The 22,655-nt window shown below is 36.9% G+C and overlaps 1 protein-coding gene and 1 long non-coding RNA gene across 2 annotated transcripts in view; one reads left to right on the forward strand and one right to left on the reverse strand.

Moving 5' to 3' along the window:
- The window catches only part of LOC138403170 (uncharacterized), a 410,491-nt gene that overhangs the window by 23,315 nt on the left and 364,521 nt on the right, over nt 1–22,655 (forward strand). The window lies entirely within an intron of this gene.
- Nucleotides 1–22,655, reverse strand: part of LOC117987711 (uncharacterized) — a 75,445-nt gene that overhangs the window by 8,392 nt on the left and 44,398 nt on the right. The window contains exons 2-4 of the mRNA XM_069502598.1: nt 14,892–15,058; nt 12,894–13,077; nt 11,085–11,224 (exon numbers count right to left, since the gene is read on the reverse strand). Of these exons, the coding sequence (XP_069358699.1) occupies nt 11,085–11,224; nt 12,894–13,077; nt 14,892–15,058 (491 nt within the window). The remainder of the gene's footprint in view (nt 1–11,084; nt 11,225–12,893; nt 13,078–14,891; nt 15,059–22,655) is intronic.

A 22,655-nucleotide genomic window follows, 5' to 3' on the forward strand; every position in this document is an offset into this window, starting at 1 on the left:
TAAAATTGTCTCTACTCTACACACGTCCTTGCCTGTCAGTACGTAACCGACCGTGCTACAGACTGCTCGTTTTTCCGAAATGCCGCCGACGCTCTCAAAACAGCAGAAAATAGGAATTGTCTTGGCACTTACTACGGTGCCACCTAACCAGAGACGAAAAAGGAGGATCTGGGTTAAAAACTGGTTAATGAAACGCCATGAATTAAGCCACATGAACGTCATGAGACATTTAGAAGCAGATGATTTCAGAAACTTTTCACACTTTCAAACACGCTCCTCGCTCATTTTCCTTCGCCATATTTTCGAAATAAAAAATAGTAGCCGTAAGCACGTCGTATCGCCCGCGGCGACAATAGTAACCGCAAGCACGTCGTATCGCCGCAGCGCTCGAGCGCAGACTGCGCAAAAATCAGTCCTGATTTCGCTACACACGTCCTGACAACGCTCCCTGAGCCGATAATCGTCCCTGAATCGTGAGCTCGCCCGTAGCGATTTAGGGACGAAAAAAATCGGGTACGATTTGCCTACACACCAGGCGATTTATGATACGATCTAGGGTCCTCCCCACCGCTGTCCCGATATTGCCAGTGATTTTAGGGTCGTGTGTAGCCGCTTTAAGTTACCAATATTTTAGCTAGTGGAGTACGAAAGCCGGATGGGCATTCCATATCCTAGCAATGCATCCTTGAAAGTTGATGGCCCTCAAGTTATATACGTGGCCGGAAACACGATCCCAGGAAGGATGCTTCACATCTCTTATTAGTTTTTCAAAGAACAGCTGTCTTTGAGAAGAAGTAAAGTTAGAAAGTAAATTATGACACATAGGGATGGTGCCTACTAGTCAAATCAACAACTTTTTATTAAACTTCAAAACGCTCGCTTGGTATGGAAGCTTGTGTGAAATACGTAGATATGACGTCTTAAACATTTGACGTACTTTTTAGTAAAATCGATAATTTAAAATGGTTAGCAAACTTAAAACTAGCAGTGGGCGCGGATTTTACGAAAATACCCTTATTTAATCATTACTGAGACATAATATATTTTTGACATAGGCGAATTGGGATGGCCCAATTATAATCGTAGTAAAAAATACAAAAGAAAGATATTATTTCGTACACAATGAAACAAAAAATACAATGCCGATACAATTTCAACTATAATATCAATAAAATAAAAAATGCTTTATTGAATGAGGTTGGTGGATGATAACGAACCATCGAGCGTAATATTATAGAGAGCTACAAGTACTTCACAGTATCATCAATATTTCGATAAAGAAACCTTACACTTTTGATATCTTTTTGTATACTGAACGTACTGTGAATAATCTTATATTGTTATCATGCTGGCATCTATGTATTTTGCTGCAAATGGATGGATAAAAAGTATTGAGAGTTGTTTGAAGCTTTCCTTAACCTCAAACTCACAATGGATAATTTTGTATATTCCGTATTATTGCAACTAGCTTATGCCCGCAAGTTCGTCGACGTGGACTACACAAATTTCTAACCCCTATTGTACCTCCTTATGGGGTTAAATTTTCAGAGATCCTTACTTAGCGGATGTCTACTTCATAAAAGCTACCTGCATGCCAAATTTCAGCTCGATCCGCCCAGTAAGTAGTTTGAGTTGTGCGTAGATAGATCAGTCAGATAGTTCTTTCCTTCAGCTAAACAAAGACTGCTGAGATCTTGGTAATAAAATATGTTTTTTTCTTCAAAGGTATTAGAGAGGTATGAGGAACTTTAGTTGACAGAGTCCTATTTCTACGGAAGTGACTTTCTTACAGTAGGTAATATATGAAACATGAAATTATTCCAAAATCTATCGAAAGATTTTGAAATGTATCAGTCTACTTTGAATCGTTGTGAATTACTATGAGTCTATTTCATAAAAACAAAATATTTATCGTCAATTTACTTTTTTTTTAGAAAAAGATAAATTCTATCCAATTATCACACCGCTCTGTTAAATTGGCTCAATGTTGTAGGATCAAAACAAGAAATAAAATTAAACGAAAAAAGCTTGTGCTTATAGTTAAATAAAACATTAAAAAGGTATTTTCTCATTTAATCTGTGAACAATGACCTTCTTGTAAAATTAATTAAGCGACTATCGTCTCATTATTTAGTTTATCTACTTCATTCCATAAATCCTGGAGAGCTAAGGCTCAGATTATAGGAACAAGCGAAGCGGGACAGATTGGAGTATGTACCTTTGATATGTACCTATAGAAAGCTAGACCTTAAAATTAATTAAGTTCATGATATGTTTAACGATTTTTTTTTTATCTTTTTGATTAATTCATCTTAATGAATAAAATGACTGCTAGTTTTCCGTTCATCCGCTTAACTGCTTTTGAGTACTTTTGACAAGATAGCTTGCATCCCGGGGGACGGACATAGAATATTATACTTTTCACCCCGGAAAATCAAAAAGTTTCCATGAGCTTTTAGAAACCTAAATCCACGCGGATGAAGTCGCAGGCATCATCTAGATGATATGTATTATAAGAGTACAACATATGTATTATAAGAGTGGCTTAAACTGTATGTACAGGCTTACAGAATTTCGTTTTGGGTTTTATTCATTTTTCTTCTTCATTCTTACTTCCCTCATCGCTCCGCCTATCTGAGACCTATCCTTAATGTATGCCATTGCATTAAAACTCCACTATGAGTCTACGAAGGTAATTATTACATTATTCATTAGTGTGCGCTGAATAAAAGCGTTTGAGAATGTTTTAATATGCATGAATTAATGAGCTTTTTAAAGTGGGTAATCAGTTCGTTACCTACTCGGTTTCATATAGTGAGTATATATTTTAAACGAACACATTAAGTGGTTAACATAAAATATTATCTAAGCATACTGCATAATGAATAATTCATACTTATATCATAATTTAAAAAGGCTGGCTTTCACGGCTCATCCATTTACCCGATTTTGTTGAAAGGTACAAAGATAGCTTGCAAACCGAGGCCTAAGGAGGCTACTTTTAGTCCCTACATGAAATAAATAGATTCATTTAATTTCAACTTACAAAATAGGCAATCTACTCGAGAGATAGTCCAATAATTTTACTGTCGTCATCAAATGGCATCCTATTCTAATCTTATCTGAACAGATTGGATACTATCAAAGAATACGATTGAGCTCAGACAGCAATTGAATTTAACCGAATTACTCGAATAAATAATCAGTCGATTAAACTGTGAATGGAAACGGACATCGAAGGTAACTCGAATAAATGTCTGATAGCATTAAATCTGGCTGATTGAGTCTCAGAGGGCCAGATAAATTGGTCGATAGCCCCAGTAAATCCTTAACAAGTTCTTTTGAATGAACAAACCAGAAATACTGGCTCTTTCATAATGTCTAGCCAAAAGATAGAGATACAACTTTTATATCGAATGTGTATAGGAAACACTAGGACCGTACGGGCAATGCTATAGGCAGGAGTTACTGAATTAGAATAAAAAATTAGCCTGACTTTACAATTTGACACAAAGATATTGTACTAGTCAAATCAGCGACTTTTTATCATACGTCAAAACGCTCGCTTAGTAAGGGAGCTTGCATACACGCATAAAATACATAGAGGTGAAGTCATAAACATTTGACGTAATTTAACGTACTTTTTTATCGTACCTATCGATAATTTAAAATATTTAGCAAGCTTAAAACCATCTTAAAACTAACAGCGGACGTGGATTTTACGAATTTTGGAAGACCCTCAAATTAATAATCTTTATTTGACATACCTAGTTGTCATCCCAATTGCATAGAAAACAGGAAGGCAAGCGCAGCTTGTTTTTTGAATATTTTGGTAGGTTGAACGTTTCGATTTTCTTCATAACTGTTATTCTAAATCTTAACAATAGCCCATATCAAGAGAAATTTCTACTAGCTCTACATAATAAAGTCGTTATATATCAGAATTGGGCGTATTATTTACGGGTTCATTTCACACCCGGGATCCTTTATATGGCCGGGGGCGTTTGTTTTGTTTGCCATTACGGAGCTCATTGTTAAGACTTGGTCGAGCCACTTTAAATCTTCACTAACGGCCTTTTAAAATGGTTAATATATCTCGGAAAATGTTCCTTTTCTGTGCAAATTGTTTAACTATCTTTCACACTCTAAGCATTTGATTTTTGTAAAAAAAAAAATCAATTTGTAAGTACATAGGTCACTGACATAGCCCAAACATTAGTAAGAACTTAGAAATGGCCTTGGGTAGGACATGCTTATCGCAGGAGCGATAGCTAATTGAGTTGGAAAGTCCATAGAGTGGAATGGAAGACCTTATACAAGTAAGTGCAATTTGGAGCCCACCAGTTAGACTGATGATACGAATAGGGAAGCTGGGTGAAGAAATCTGAGAGTCAGATGGGGTGGCTTAGGTCTATAGTGGGATAATGTATATCATCATGATCAACTCATCGCTGGCTTACTACTGACCACAGGTAAGTGGTAAGAACACTACTGTGAACTTACTACTACGGGTACTATGAGTACTATGTCCACCACTCTGGTCAAGTATGGATTTCCAGACTTCACGGTGACTTTTTTCAAATTTATCCAGTATTAATCGGGAATCGGGATGATGTAAGGATTCTAAGAATACTCCATGCACCCAAATCTGTTTAGACATTTAGAAGATAAATAATGGTACCTACATACATGAACCCTGAAAAGTCGTGTCTCAGACGCGACGGGCTAATTTTATTTGGAAACGTAAATATTGTTATCTACTTGTACCCTACTTAAAAACTTTTATGTACTAACCCATGTTTCAATATTCATCTGGTCAGCGATTTATTTCTACAGAAGGAACTCGTAGGTCAAGTTATCGTAATAAGTACAAGCGACATACTAATACATCAACCGGTCCTCAATAACAAAGTCTTTGTTCGAATAGATTGGATGCTATTATACTATGGCCGGCACTATTATTATGAACTGTAAATTGAAAAGGAAATAATACTCGTATGATTTAAGATACGTACATTCTGTCGAAGATTTATAGGCGTATTTTATTACCTACGGGAAGGTTTTGTATTTAGCAATCTATCAACGTGTATTTGCATACTATGTGTGCTCATATTAATTATTACAATTTCGCAAGGATCTCTAATTCTTTTGATACACATAATTTGATGAAATAAAGTATAGCCTATCTCACTCAGGAATAATGTAGTACTGGTGTAAGAAGTTTAAAAATTAGTTCAGTAATTCCAGAGATTACCCTCTACAAACAAACTAACAAACATTACGTCTTTATAATATTAAGTATAGATAAGAAAGATTTGTCGTTGACTTTGTTAAGCAACGTTCCACATGTCGTAGACTACAAATTGGCGTCATGAAAAATCTAAACATAATATCATGTAAATGTTGTACCTACTAATCTACGTGTATATTTTAGCGTTTAAATTAGAATGTAGTTATATTACATTTTAAAAAGATACAAATTAAAAGTTAATTAATTAATAATTTAAACTAAAACTAAAACCTTTAAAAATATAATATTATAACTAAAATATATTATTAAAAGGAGTCCCTTTAGGACTATGCCTAACCATGGCTCCCATGTATATTATATTATGTTAGATGCATATCTCACCAAGCATTGTGCCTTTAATCTATCTGTACTTAATGATATAAAGAGGTAAAGTTTATAAGTTTGTTTGTAGGGGGTAATCTCTGGAACTACTGAACCGATTTTGAAAATTCTTTCACCAGTAGAAAGCTACATTATTCGTGAGTAACACGGGCTTGGGTGAATTTTATTTAAAGAAATTAGAGACCCTTACGAAAATTGTAATAAACTACCCGTGTGAAGCCAGGGTGGGTTGCTATTACAACAAAAATTTATGAAAGTTTAAGCATCATCGTAACTTGAATACTCAAGGAAATTTTATAACATTTTATAGTAATAAATAATGTCTATGCTTTTTATCTCCCTTTGCAGAAACTTACAGCTATAAAACTTTTTATAACTCAAGCTTTTTCGGGTCTCAAACTTCTTATCAAGCTTATCGGTACGATATTTCTTAAATAACTAGGTTTTTTCAGAACTATTATTCTGATCGACTTTTTTTAACAAACAGCGGGTTTGACTCATTATTTTAATTTAATTTTAATAAAACCGGTCAAGTGCGAGTCGGACTCACACACGAAAAAGTACAAGATATGAATAGCACTCTAAACTTTTTTATTCAACTCAATTTCAACTCTCTAGGTACCTATTACGGTTCATAAGATAAAGCCCTCTGACAGACTGACAAATAGACGGACGGACAGATGGACATACAGCGGAGGCTTAGTGGCACTCTTCAGATACAGAACCCTGCAAACGTAAATCACGCTATCGAATTCATGGTCAACAGCTAGTAGGTACAAAAATAAAAGTGAAATTTTAAAACAAAAATTTCCATGCGTTAAAAGAGTAACTTATTTAATAACTGTTCAATGGGTAATCGCTTTAATTTGCCAATACAATTGCCGACCAATCACAATAATTGATAGTCAGATCTGATTGGATTGCTGATTCCATTAGAGCAAAAGGCAAACAGCTTAATCCAGTAAGCCTATCTTTTGAGTGCAGCGCTTTTGCAGAGGCAGCATGTTTGAACCGCCGCGAGCCGTTTGAGTTCAGATTTGATTACCTACGTCTAGATTTTGGATACCTACCTGTTTTGATTGTACTACCGCACACCATTTTCTGAAAAATTTCACATTGACTGTATTTTTGTTTTCAAATGAACCGGTGCCGGAAAGCGAACCGTCGCGTGGGAAAACTCCATACATACTTACTAATAATATACTGTCTACCAATCCGCACATGGCCAGCGTGGTAGACTATGGCCAAAACCCTTCACACTCTGAGAGTGAGCTGGCGATGGGTTGATCATGATGATGATGAATATACTGTCGCACACGTAATAGTCTGTCAGTTGAAATATCAAGGATCTTTGATTTTAAAACACTTAAAAAAGCTCATAATTTTCGAAAGATGAAATTCCGCTGACTACTTAGATGGTACGATGAGATCTGGTGACCGGCTGGTAGACTTACTTTACTATAAATATACTAGTAACGCAGAAAAGTCACTTTACATATTACATTCTTACCCATCAAACTAATCCTCAAAAATTTCTTTGTACAGGCTCTCGCACTGATAACCTGAAAATAAGCTAATGGAGCTATTAGGATGGGACCAAGCTTGTAATTTTTTTCGGTTTCTACATGACATCGTGCAGAATGCTAAATCCATTAGAAGTACGTCAATGCCAGTAGGGATGTAACGTCCCTCCATACCAGACCAGAGAAAGTTTAGAAATTTCCTAGAATATATAAATAGAAATTTGCTCCTGTCGGGAATTGAACTTGTGAGACCAAAAGCGCATTACTCTGCGCCAGTAAGGAAGTCAAAATACAACGTAATTTTACGTTGCTGAAACGTTCAGCAACTGAAATTCGTCTGGCCTACTGAGCTTCCTCACTTTGATAGCAATAATCGATAGGTAGGTAGTTCCTAATTCAATCGGGCTAGTTTCCTGATTCGATTAGAGTAAGAGGCAAACAGCCAAATCGAGTTAGCCTGTCCCTAGAGTGCAAGGCCTATCGGCAAAGTGTTGTTTGAACTGGCATTCGCTTGAGCGCCCAACTATGTACATTTGCAGGAAGTTATTGTTTTCTTACACATAAGTATCTTCAATTTAACATTTAATAAACCTTTTGTTTTTCTAGGAGCACGTTAATGGATGATTTATGCTAGACCGTGCCAGGCCCGAGCCGTGCCGCGTCCGAGGCACCAGATTGGGAATTTGTATGAGGTCACATCAGATAGTGTCGTGTCCGAGTCATCCGAGCCTCGTCCGTGTTACGTTTCTTCATACAAAATTGCAATCTGTAGATCCTATATACCTATAAAGGAAAAACTGACTGACTGATCTATCAACTTACAGCTTAAACTACTAAAGGGATCGGGCTGAAATTTGCCATGCTGATAGCCATAGACATCCGAAAGGCGGTAACATAGGGGTTTGAAACTTTTGTAGTCCATGCGGACGAAGTAGCGGGAATAAGCTAGTGAACGATAAAAGTGTCGGAAATGAATTTACGTTCCCACTCTTATACCAATCTCGTAATTGATAGCAAGGTGGTATATACCTAATTCAATCAGGGAGCCAATCTGATTGAATTAGGTAGGAGCAAGAGACAAACAACGAAATCGAGTTGGCCTATCTCTCGGGTGCATCGTCTATTGCGAAGGATTGCGAAGACATTGTAGATTGAAATGGTACCCGTTTGTCGGTTTAGATAATGAAATTGAATACTTGTACTCGTAAAGTAATTTATTGTCTTGGGTATAGAAGTTCTATCATCATCATCATCGTCAACCGATAGATGTCCACTGCTGGACATAGGTCTCTGGTAGAGACTTTCACACGCCACAGTCATACGCCGCCTGAATCCAACGCTGCGTCTTCAGTTACGAGTTCGCCATTCTAGCACCTTAGGACCCAACGTCTATCGGTTTTCCGAACATTGCCACTTCAGCTTGGCAACCCGTTGAGCTATGTCGGTTTTTCTAGTTGTCCTACGGATCTCCTCATTTCTAATTTGATCACGTAGAGAAACTTAGTTAATTTAAAATCAAAAGCAGCAAGATTTTCATCTTGTTGCTTTAACTTTGACGATATAAAGAGGATGGTGGGAGTGGCAGTATAAGGAAGGCTGCAAACCGAGTGTGGTTGAGCTCATTAGGGATGGCCCTTGTGCTGCAGTGGACATCCACAGACTGACGATGATGATGAATACATAATAATATTAATCCCGCAGCCTATAATCACAGTTATTGCTACAACGATTTTTCGCGGCTTTTTTCCTCAATTAAAGGTTGCAAAAGGCGAGGGATGTGTCGCATTGCTTAAGGGCTGCTGTATGTTTGTACGCCTGCGAGTATTTAACGCGATGCGACACCAAAATTAGTGATCTTTATTAGGTTTTTGATCAGCAGTTTTAGCATAATAAATGCGACTTTTTTTTCGCGAATTTCGCAAAGTTTCGCAATGAAAAATCTGCGTAAAAGCGCTCTCGCCCTTTTGGTATATCAATGTTACAGTACGCGGCAGAAAGTAATGTACATCGACCTTTAGAAGGAGATAGCAGATTTGTAGACCATTGTCACTATTGCTGAGACTATATATACTTAGGTATTAGAGATATGGGTGATAGAGACAACGCTCTACAAAGCCGAAAAGTCATTCTAATGGCCGATGTACATTACTTTTGGCCGCGTACTGTAAATGAAAATTGTGTCGTACTACGTTCGTGGCACGATGAAAAATATAAAATATCACGTAAAATATTCTCATGCTTATTTGAATAAAACGTGTAACGTACTTACGTTCAAGTATTTTATGAATATGTAACACTCTTCCCTCTTGGCATTCCCTAATGAGGAGTGACATAAGAAGGTCATACGTATTCGACGTGAGACTCCAATCAACGCGCTACAAGGTTACGTACCTGCTTACCCATTCTATTTAAAAAAAAATGTAATTAGATCATGTTACATTTTTCATAATTATTTTTTAAGCCATGTAGTGTAGTTATAACCTACAACAATTAGTGTAAGTAGGTATGTATTTTTGTTAGGGAAAAATAGGCATTTTTTTGGATGCTGGAGAGGTTTTAAGTTTTCCTACCTTGGAACAGTATCCTATACGAGCCGTGATAGCGAAGTGGTTAAGACGTCCGCCTCCAATTTGGGAGGTCAGGGGTTCGATCTCGGGCGCATGCCCCTCTAACCGAGATCGAACCCTCTAACTTTAACTTTTCAAAGTTATGTGTGTTTTAAGCAATTAAATATCACTTATTTAACGGCTAAGGAATGTATCGTGAGGAAACTTGCATGCCTGAGAATTCTCCATATTATTCTCAAAAGTGAGTGAAGTCTGCTAACCCTTGCATTGCACTTGCATTGCGGTGCGGATTCCCTTTTCATTCTGAAAGGATACCGATGCTCAGTAGTGACCCGGCGATGCGTTAATAACGATGAGGAACTAGTGCAGTACCTACTATAAACGGTAATCGATTTAGCACTTACTGGAAGATTAAGCACGATAATATAATTAGCTACACATTATCTAGGCTTAGACTGAATACGTACCGACCATGCACTGTGATTAATTTTACCTGGAGTCTAGACTAATAGATATTTAATCGATATTAGTGTAACTCATGAAACTGGACTGTACCTAGATATAGAGATAAACGGACGAGTAGGGTGTAACCCTACCTGTAAATCTGGCCCTATTTATTTAGATTGTAAGCATATTCAAGTTGAATGGTCAATCAGCAAAAAACAGAAGTTACTTTCAGTCTAGGTATATCACAAACACATCATAGATAACATATAGTCACACAGGTTGAAATAGCTATCGGGGTATGAAGCGGGGTACGCCCCGCACACCCGTACCTACGTCACCCACGCTCGTCCGCACCGGATTAGCGCGGGGACTGTGCGGGTGTGCGAGGCGTTCCCTCCCCGATTGCCAGCTCTACCTGTCGCATACTTATACTAGCTGTGCTACTAGGTGGTGCTCCCAACTTCACCCACGTGGATTTAGTTTTTCAAAAATACCGCGGGAACTCTTTGATGCAAGCTATCTCTGTAAGTACCAAATTTTGTCAAAATTGGTTTAACAGAAAGGCCGGGAAATATAGCAGACAGCCATGCAGATACACTGCATTTATATAATCAGTACGGGGTATGGATTTTATGACTTTTCTTATAATAATCCTATACCCTGTTTATTACAAAATTAATAGCTGATGCCTACGACTGCGTCCTCGTGGAATTAGGTTTTTTAAAAATCCCGTGGGAACTCTTTGATTTTCCGGGATAAAAAGAAGCCTATGTCACTCTCCAGGTCTTTATTTATAACAATGCGAAAAATCACGTCAAACCGTTGCGACGTGATTGAATGACAAACCAACAAACAAACACACTTTCGCATTTATATTTAGGGTACTGAGGTACTGATAATAAAGCTAGAATTTACCTTAGCTGGCTCATTGTCGATGTACCAATTAATATCTGACGCCGGCAGAGAGTAGTCGGTAGTGCAGTTCAGCAGAATTTGCTCCCCAGGCTTCACTAATTTGGGCGCTCCAATTATTATGGGGTCCTTGTCTGGCATTGCTGGAAGAAAATCTCATTTTAATACTAATTTTCATGTTTGTACCTACAGGTAAGATATGGGCATCTACATATATTCTATCCATCAACCAATCAGAAATATGTTTTCAAAAAACATTCGAAATTCAATTTGAAAACATGGTTTCGTTTGTGATTGTTAGGTGACTCAAAATGGTTTACGTCCACTGAGATTTTTCTCTCTGTCATTTGTATGGGATTATGTAACAGAGAGAGTCCCTTTACTAACTTCTTTCAGTGGATAAAGTATAATATGACTCTTATTATCTTATTCTAGATCTAAAATACTAAATTTAACCAGAACGCTAGCAAAAACTTAGCGTTATTGTTATACTACCTAAACACAATCCAATACCAAGAACCATTTGCCTCATTTTGTAGTTTTTGTGATTTAGTATTTTTAAACTCGCAATGTACAACATACAAAACTGGGGTTAATGCCCCATCTACTATGAGGCATTGACTATTTACGAAGTTACGCAAAGTTCATTGACTTCTAGCGTCAGACAGATGTTTTATTTGCAATATATCGTGAAATTTTACAAAATACAGGTTTTTCCGCGTTTTAGTTTTATGGTATCATATCAGTGATCATCAGTACTGTCATCTTTCTTCGTTTTTGCCAGCGTTCTGGTAACACCCTGTATTATAATGAAGAGGTTTTGACTATATGAAACAATGTGGTTAAAGTAATCATCATACACAACCCACTGCCGGCCCAATACTGAGTACATGTCTTCTTTCAGCAAGAGAAGGGCTTAGGCCATAATCTGCCATGCTAGGCCAGTGCAGCTTAGTAGGATAAAGTAATGATATTATTATAAAAATACGCCAGCCAACGGAATATAGTCAAACGAGAATATTATGCAGCTTAAATACAGGTAGGTACAGGTTTAAACTCTGATTAGATCTCCGTTTGTAGACTTAGGTAGAGCATGTTGCCTAAATTAGGGGAAACTTAGCAATTAAGATAATCTCGTGTAAGAAGTTTCATTACAGGAATCGCTTTGTGGGAATGTGAATATATTAGTTAAAGTTTTAAGCACAAATTAGCTAGACGCGGTGGTTACGTAGAGTCCAAAGTTTGAATTCATAGCGATTGTTTTCAGTTTTAATTGTCTTTCTAAAATGCGGTTGTTTTATTAGTTATTTGGAGGGCTTCGAACGTTGATACAATATTCAATCTACCAGCAAAGTCAACCAATTAGTGTTCCAGTAGATAAAAGGTGATTTTTTTCACCTAGTAGGTATCTTTTGGAACACTAATTAATCAGTGAACCAAAAGCTTAATTTGCTATAATCAGCTGAAACAGGTCGAACCTTTACGGTGCAACATGCAGTATGCGAAATGTTGCACCGTACAAATTCGACCTGTTTCAGCGGATTATAGCCAATTAAGCTTTTGTTTCATTGTATATCATGGACTTCCGCAAAGTAACGCCTGCTTCTATACAACACTAATTAACCGTCAATTATGTAAAATTCTCTTCAGACCCTGACCATGTATAAAGGCTGAAATAAACTTAACGCGCACCGTCAATTGCACCATTGACAACGCGCGTTAAACTTGCTTCACTATTCATGCCTTAGTTCAATCACTTCAACCTTTCGCCAGATGAAGCGTATCAGCAAAAGTTAATCGCAATAAACTTACCAACAACAGTCATGTGTTTAGTTTGTCTTGCTATTTGGAACTTGGGACCTTCTGTAGAGATTTCACAACTGTATGCAGCCCTTGCGGCGACTGGCGGAGGCATGACCCGCACCATACACGAGTCCACCGTGCAGTCTCCGCCTTGCACCATGATTCCAGTTATGTTGAAGAGGCGTATGGATGGCTGAGGACAAGATAAAAAGTCAAAATCACTTTTCACAAATAAAGTCTAAGTAAATCTATCATTCGCATCATCTAAAAGGTAACAGCTTTTTGGATATTGCCGAGTTTATGAACAACATAGGTCGAAGATCTGCCTCCTGGCCTCTTGCCTTCCATGTCCCCGACTACAGTTCCCTTTAAAATACTATTCTCCACCACGATGATCAAATTTACTCAAAGAAACTAGAGTGATCAACTTCTACGATGCGTTACAAAATACTAAAAACGTGGCAAAATATGTAAACAAGGCTTTGGGAGGGATGGCGGTTTGTAGTCATGAACCGCCCGAAGAAAAAGAGTCACATACAATAAAATGAAATTAATTCACTCTCAAAGAACTGAAAATAAAACAAAGGCTTTCGTCACTAGTACAATTGCGAATCCTCAAGTTCTTTGGGCACATTACAAGGAAGAGTGGTACCATCGAACACCTTGTGGTACAAGGTCGAGTAGACGCCACACGTCCACGTGGACATTCCCCAACCAGGTGGACGGACTGAATCCGCTCCGCAACAAACACGCCTGTCCCCATGTGTGCACATAATGCCACCAACAGAAGTCGCTGGAGGGAGATCGCACGAGCAGCAGTGAAGAATTCATAGTCACGACTACTATGTCAAGAGTGAACGATTGATAAAAACAACATAATGAAATGACGTATAACCTATTAGCATAGTATCCCTTTGTACTATTAGTGCCAATCAATATCGAATTAAAGATCAGAACAAAAAATGCTTTTCAAACTTGGCATTTGTTTTCCCGGAACGTATATTTTTATCGAATTTGGATTGAAGCAGTGTACAAATAACTACAAAAAGTGCAGTGCTGTTTCGGCCGGGCGAGGGTTGGAAAATTTCTTCAATAAATCTTTTGCACTGCAAAATATACCAATTAATGGGAAAATTCGCACAATAGCCATTAAAACGTCCGCAGTACTTAACATGACCTCAAACATGTGACTTAACAAGTGAAATAGGCCATTGCAAATTATAAATTTCAGGTCACGTTTTCAAAAGCCAAAGTTCTCCAAACATGAGGATTACTCACGTGGCCTCGGCTGTGTTACGGCCTTTAAAATTATTTCTTTACGTTGAAACCATGTCATTTTTTGAAGGTCGTATTTTCGCCTACACATAAATCCATGCTAATATTACAAACATGAAATTGTATTCGTCAGAACGTCTGCTAGCTCTTCATAGTGCATCTGTTTAACCGATTTTGATAAAATTATGTAAAGAGATAGCTTGCATCCCGGAGAGCTACTTTTGATTCCGGAAAATCAAAGAGTTCTCTTGAAATTTTAAGTAACCTCACAAGAAAATTCATACAGACGAAATCGCGGTCATCATCTAGGTTTAAATAAGAAAAAAAGGATTATCAGATGCCTGCATCTCCATTGACGTGGAATTAAGATTTTTAAACGGTTCCTTGGTTAATTATCCCCCCTTGGTTAATTTTCTGGTAACAAAAGAGAATGTCACTCTCCGGGACGTTAGCTATACTATGTTCAGTTCAATTCAATTTCATTTAATGGCTGATACAGGTATACAAACAGGTCTTAATACATAATAGTACATTCCAACTGCCTAAGCGGTAAGGGTTGGTTATGTTAAAGGCGGGCGGGGAGATTTTAAATTTAGATTTTATGTGACTGTCTGTTGAGGTCATAAGTCTGTTTGGGGGCATAAGTCTGTTGAGGCTATAAGTCTGTTCAGGTCATAAAACAACGCACTGGCTGATTTTGCGTCGTATAGATATTTATGAGTAAGTACCTACCTTCTGTGATGGGTTATATCTGAATATCTCGTTCATATCCCTGTACCACTTGACCGAGTGAAGTTTCTGATCGTCCATCTGGAAATGACAGCTCAGTTCGGCGGCTCGACGTGGATCCGCGTACAGTGGAACCTTCAGCTCCGTGATTTTATGTGCCGTTGTTATTGCTGAAACAAAAGATAGAAGTCGTAATTAAAAATCGGTCAAGTACGAGTCGGAGTCACACAGAAAGGGTTCCGTAGACACAAGAAATAACTATTTTTTTTAATTTTCAAGGCATCCATTTTGAAATTTTTACAATATATTTGTTGTAATAGCAGCAATAAAAAAACACATCACACAAACACATTTAACATTCTGTTAAAATTTAAACTCTGTCCTCTTACGGTTTACGAGATACAGCCCACTGACAGACATTCGGACGGGGATGGAGAATGAGAAGTAATACGGTCTCATTAGCATCTTTCGGATACGGAAAACCCTAAAAATTAAGAACACGACTGTCATGCCAGAAAAATGAACTAAAAAGTACCTAAATAAAATCACTTATGAAAATATGCGCCATTTTGAACTGAATGAGTTGAAAGCTGCCTTTAAATTTAAGCGCCTTGTACGCGCGTTCGACATACACTTTTATTTCAAGGTAGTCATAATTGGGAGCACAATAATTATAGTCATGAGTGTAACTTTTCAGGTCAAAGTTGACTATTTCGATCTGCTTTAACTTGACATAGATGATTGATACAAATTGCTTACATAGAAAGGAAACACTTTGAGTGGGGTCAATGGCCCACTAGTTGAACATTTAAATATTTTTTAAGCTAATTTAGTAGTTATTACTATTATAAATTTACTATGGTAGTCTATTATTATATAACTATCAGCAATGTAGCTAAAGCCTTTCTCAGTTTATTACCTTTGAAGATTTAAAAAATCGAATATACCACTAATCAACCTTCACACGCCAGTACTTGACTATGCCAACTACCAATAAATTATGGTTGATCACTTCATTATTTTGTTGATCACACTGATATTGTTAAGGTCATATTTTGAAAATAGTGTTTTCCGTATTACGAGGGTTTTTTGCATTTTGATCAAATTCTTGGTACACGGCCCGCTAGTGAATCATTGACCTTACCAATTTATAATTTAAAAGCTCTTTGTATTATTATATATTTCTAGAGAAAATTAAAAACTTATTTTTAAAATGTGTCCAATTTGCGTGACCAAGGAAATGAAATATTAATTTTAAATGTCGCTCTATTGTCCCGGGGCGTTTTTTAAATGTTAATTAAATTATTTGTGCCCGCTTGGGGTAATATTTAATACACTTTTACTGGAACATGTTGCTGATTAATTTCATATTTGCATTTATTTACATTAATTAATTGAATTGAGTTTAATTTTTTTCGAACAATATTATCAGTTATATATCCATACTTCTATTCTAATATTATTAATGAGAAAGTGTGTTTGTCTGTCTGTCTATCTGCAAGCTTTTAACGGCCCAACGGTTTAACCAATATTGATGAAATTTGGTACACAGTTAGGTTACATCCCGGGGAAGGACATAGGCTATCTATTTTTATCCCGGAAAATCAAAGAGTTCCCACGGGGTTTGAAAAACCTAAATCCATAAAAAGATCGGTGTTTTAGTAGCTTTTCGGAAGCTCGATGCCCCGTTTAAACGCTCCACTCCGCACATAAATACCTACTTAATTATCTCCAGTCACAACGATTAAAGTCAAATTTTCGAGAGCCGATTTTCAATACAGCGAACAAACGCAGCAACTCGTCAAAACGCGATGGCCGATGTACCATCGAAACAATCGCTAAAACGCGCTATTCCAATATAGTGATTAAATGCAGAAAGTTGTTAAAACGCGATGCATCATCGATGATGCAATCCCAAGATCGCTGATCGCATATTCTGAAAGTATCATGTGTGATAGGGACCCAATTTATACTTAGATCGTACCCATTTTGCTAAAGGCTTGTCCTGCAGGCAGTACAATCTTGTCTTTCAAAATCTTAAAACATTAAATGTGAGGCATCACGGTGGAACCAAAATCTACGATCAATGATCTCAAACAACCACCACAATACGTTATACGACTTACGGAGTGGAACGTTCACTTAAAACTCTTACTTATAGGATAGGTACAAGTGCCTCCTGCCATAAATCTCTAAACTTTATTAAAGTTTGTTGAGCAATTCTCAGAAACCGAAGACCAAAATTAATATAACTTATTTCATCAAAAGCAGAAAGAAAATTGATTAATCTAAAGAGCGTTTCCACATGGGGTTACCTACTCTAAAAGTTTTACTTAAAATGGTAGCTAACTGACGATCCAACACAAAGCTTCATTTTGTAGAGCGTGGGGAAAGAATTAAAATATCGAGCCTATCAAAGGGTTACAGGTGCGCTTCGGATCATAGCGTCAAGCATTTTATCTAGGCGTAGTTTTGCGTATTGCGACAGAATTAATAACATCTAATATTTTACACAATTATCAAAAAGTTTAGTTTGATAAACTCGATTGCAATCTCGACCTGTCGCGTACTATAGCCAGACCAGCGCGGCGCCGCATCGCTATAGCTGCATCGCGAACTTTTTACCGACCGATCGCGACCAGTAGGGCGATTGTCTAAAACCTGCATCAATCATTATTACAATCTCAATTGTTCTGATTGGCTGAATTTGTGCGATTCTTGTTGCAACAATGCATTGTAGCCAATGGTAAGCGAGCGTCAACCAATCAGGTGATTGCGATCGTGACATTGTAGCTGTCATTCTCCCGCAATCGCGCAGCTGGTGTAGATATCGCTGCAAAAGTCGCGATTGGCGATCTCGCTAAAAGTCAGTAAAGGAAGTTGTATAAAGAATAAAGACCAAGAATAAAACTGGAGTTAATTACCTGTCGCTCGGATTGAGCACGTAATATGTGCAAAGCAAACATAATAAATGAGGGAAACAAATATTTGCGCAGGTCGTACGGGCTCGGTCTCTCCTTATATTATTATGCAACTAATTTGCCCAATGCTTTTGTCACAATTTCGTTGTAATATTGCAATGCGTGTTACTTACTTATTGTGTCACAATTAGTATACATGGTGATATCCTCCTACCAGAGGGAACCGGGATTCGATCTCGGGTAGGTACGCATTTCTATGTTAAGAATTATTTTAAACTCAAACCAAAACTAGTACTAAAAAAACTGGTTTATTTTTGCTAAAGTTTCGTGTCTCTGCAGATTTTATAGAACGCTGTAATTAAAACTTTTGAAAATTATAACCTATATAAATTAAAATGTAATAATTTTACTTTCATATAAAAATATTTGAATTCAAAATATTTTGAAATGTTAACCAGGTCAAGTAAAACAGTGTTCTTAAGTGCTTAGTTTAAATTATTTATACCGCACTCCGAGATTAAAAAACTTCTTCTAAGGAAGCCTGAATAATTTTTTAATTAAACTATATAATTTCCACATACAAACTGTGCAATGGATATTTAATAAGATTTATTATTATCTTCACACAATCCATACTAATATTATAAATGCGAAAGTGTGTCTGTCTGTCTGTCTGCTAGCTTTTCACGGCTCAACCGTTCAACCGATTTTGACGAAATTTGGTACAGGGATAGCTTACATCCCGGGGAAGGACATAGACTACTTTTTATCCCGGAAAATTGAAGAGTTTCCACAGGATTTTTAAAAAGCTAGATCCACGCGGACGAAGTCGCGGGCATCATCTAGTTAGTCATAAATCTGAAAATGCCTTTGCACTTTAAGCCTCGATAGCTCAACGGTTAAAGTTGCACTATTGTCGTACCTACTCCCAGCCCAAGCTTTACGCTTAGTTGGAAGGGAAAGGGGAATATTAGTCAGCAATTGACTTTGCTAATATTCTTAAAAAATAATAAACAATCCAACACCGAATAATGACATATTTCTATATATAAAAATGAATCACTGAATGTGTTGCTGATCGCAAATCTCGAGAACAGCTGAACTGATTTCGCTAATTCTTTTTTTATAATATTCCTTGAAGTACGAGGATGGTTCTTACGGAGAGATTTTTTTTTTTTAAATCCTGAAAAAGAATCGATTGTTAGGCGGTACGAAGTTCGCCGGGGCAGCTAGTTTTAAATAAATAGGTACCGATTCTGACAGGACTTTACAATTAACTCGCAGAGTGCTACTTATGACTAGAATGCTCAAGGGTTCTTTTTATCCTTATAAAACAAAGAATTTATGCTTAATTTTGAAAACCTAAATCCACATGGACGAAGTCGCATAGAATATACCTACATAGTTTTACCTAGTAAAAGATAAAAGTCATATATAAGTAGTAATTGAATATTCTAAACTAACTTAATCCTAAGACTAATTTGATAGATTCTGTATGTATATTGTATATACGATATATAGTTTTTTTTTGTTGTCTACTTAATAATAATTTCAAATAGATATCCATAGATTATTATATAATATTATGTATAATTGTACCTACCTATGCTTTTGATCAATAAATAATTTATTTATTTATTAGATTAAAATTAATTGTAAGGTACTGAGTTATAATTCAGATATGAAACTACCCATAACAATGCATGATATTTATGTGAAACAATTACTACTGTATCTATAAAATAGCAACCATTTTACACTGAGAATTATCTTAATTGAAAATCTTCAGCGAGGCGGCAACCCCGGTCCCCGCCAACTCTGACGCATATATTCTATTGTCACTGGTATGAATGTGATTAATAAAACAATGAAACTGTTATCGCAATTAAATTATCTTTTTTGAAATATTAACTTTTTTTCAGAATTTTTTTTTTGGGATCTTTTAATCACTATGCGATTTTGCCAGATTCATCATAGCCTAATTAAACTTAACTTAACTTAACTTATCTTAACTTAGTACTTTATGTACCTAGAACTAGATTCTTAAGTTTCTATTATTCTTAAAATTAATTCAAAAAGTGTTGTCGCGGCTGTGGAAAAAGGCATCGCCAGAACACTTTGGAAAGTACCCACCATCTGATAAATTTAGGCAAAACTGAGTCCACATTGTGGTTCGCATTTCCTCACTCCGCCAATAGATAGTAGGTATCTTCTATTGAACAACAAGATGGTTAATTTATATTATACTGGATGATGCACGTAACTTCGCCCGCTTGGATTTAGGTTTTTACAAATCCCGAGTGAGCTCTTTGATTTACCGGAAACAAAAGTAGCCTACGTCCATCTCCGGGATGCAAGTTATCTCTGCACCAAATAAATGACGCCCACAACTTCGTCCACATGGAGTTTTCTAAAAATCTCGTGGGAGCTCTCTGATTTCCCAGGATAAAGGGGAGCCTATGTCGGTTTACAGGTGTGCTATGCAAGCTATCTGTGTAGGTATGAGTACCTTTCATCAAATTCGATTAAAAGGAGGTAAGGTAAGGTTTCGTAAAAAGGTAACAGACAGATAGAGATATAGACGGACAGACAGACTTTCATATTTTTCACATAGTTATAAATAAAATAATAAATAAACTTTTATTTCAGGCATAAGTACACCCATAATTGTGTGTTAGTACAGAAACAATTCCTTAACCTATGTTAGTACCTACTTATTACTAGCTTAAACTTAACTTAACAACTAATTCTACTAAAATTAAAATTAATCCTATTTATAATGCCCGAGGGGGTCTCTTTGCACCTATGTGCGCACCACTCCAGCACCTCCAGAGATATAAGCCTGATCTTAGTAGGTACTAATGGTTTTAAATTCTTATATTTTTCTATTCAACTGCCAAAAGCCGCGGTCTCGCACCTCCTACTAACTTCACTACCAACTTCTTTATGTTACAAATTTTATAGCATTTCTGAGTGAAGCAAGCGTAAGCCATGCCTGTTAGCATTTGAATAAAGTTAATTTGTATCATGAATGAAACGTAAAGAAAATTCTTGGAATACATTTTAGGGTAATATGGTATACTGAATTTTTATAGAGCTCGCAATAAATTTGTTCGTACTAAACCGAGGCTAAATTTCATCAAACGAACGGAATAAAAGTTTCCTTTCTCCAAAGAAGTAATTCCGTAACATTGAGAAGCTGTCAAACGCTCGAGATTAGACCATTGATATAAATCAATCTACGTCGATGGCCGCGGGCAAATTGACTGCCCACTTTATTGGACGACTTTGAACTTTCGACCACCGATCACATAATATATTATTTGAAGAAAGCTGCCATCCTTATAAAAAAGGTTGCAAGAGAAGAACCCGAATATTAAAATACAAGCTTCTGCCCGCGACTTTGTCCGAGTGGACTACACCAATTTCTAACCCCTCTTTTATCCCCTTGAGAGTTGAATTCCTAAAAATTATTTCTTAACGGATGTCGGAAGTCGCAAGATAGCTATTCTACGTCATAATAGCTATCTTACGACTTCGTCCGCGTGGACTACTCAAACTTTGAACCACTGTTTTACCCCCTTAGGGGTTGAATTTTCAAAAATCCTTTCTTAGCGGACGTCTACGTCATAATGGCTATCTGCATGCCAAATTTCTGCCCGATCCGTCCAGTAATTTGAGTTGTGCGTTGATAAATCTGTCAGTCAGTCACCTTTTCGTTTTATATATTTAGACTAGCTTATGCTCGCGACTTCGTCCGCGTGGACTACACAAATTTCAAACCCCTATTTCAATTTTCAAAAATCTTTTCTTAGCGGATGCCTACGTCATAATAGCTATCTGCATGCCAAATTTCAGCTCGATCCGTCCAGTAGTTTGAGCTGTGCGTTGATAGATCAGTCAGTCAGTCAGTCAGTCAGTCACCTTTTCCTTTTATATATTTAATAGATAAACCCGTTTAATGGATTTAATTAAAAAAATATTTAACTGTATTTCTGGAGTTATTCACTGACAATTTGTACTTAGTTGCTATTTCAAGACAAGTCGCTTGATATCGTTGTCGACATGACTACAAGTTTCGATGCTATCAGTGGATAATTTGTTCGGGATTTGACACGCGCTTGACATAGACGACAAGAATAATAATGGTTTAATATCAGTCTACGAAAGATATCGGTAGCAATAAAGTAGAGTGCTAGATCACGTCTTGACTATTGATGAGACGCAGCAAAAATCCTTGGGTTTACTTGGTACCTAAATGTGCAAAGTGTACCTACAGTATTTTTCAGAGCCTTGAAATAGTTTTTAAAAAAAATTACAAAAATTAACGATGATCTTACATTTAAATGTCTGCTATAAGACCTACCTACCTGCCAAATTTTGACAGACCGACAGACAGACAACAAAGTGATCCCATAAGGGTTCCGTTTTTCCTTATAAGGCACGGAACCCTAAAAACTGTTCACTGTATTATAGTTATTTGATATATGAGTAACATTTCGTTCGGCCACAAAATGATACTTCAGCTAGAAAATAATGTCGCCAAGGAGAAAAACGTCTTTATTATTACGTAAAATACTGATGGTTCCGGGAGAAATGATTGCTCTCTTTATTACTGCTATTTGATTTATGATCATGATTATGTTTTTGTTTCGTTTTACTTTATTTACCTACTTTTCCTCTCGTTACAGTATCATCATCGTAAACCGATCGCCGGCTCGCTATTCTCAGAATGAGAAGGGTTTGGCCATAGTTCACCACGCTGTTTAAGTGTGGATTGGCAGATTGGCGGTATGCAGCATAATGATAGAATAATATTAGAGAAAATTCAATTACGGAATGCCAC

The sequence above is a fragment of the Maniola hyperantus genome, chromosome 13, assembly GCF_902806685.2.
Source record: "Maniola hyperantus chromosome 13, iAphHyp1.2, whole genome shotgun sequence".
NCBI classification, from domain to species: Eukaryota; Metazoa; Arthropoda; class Insecta; order Lepidoptera; family Nymphalidae; genus Maniola; species Maniola hyperantus.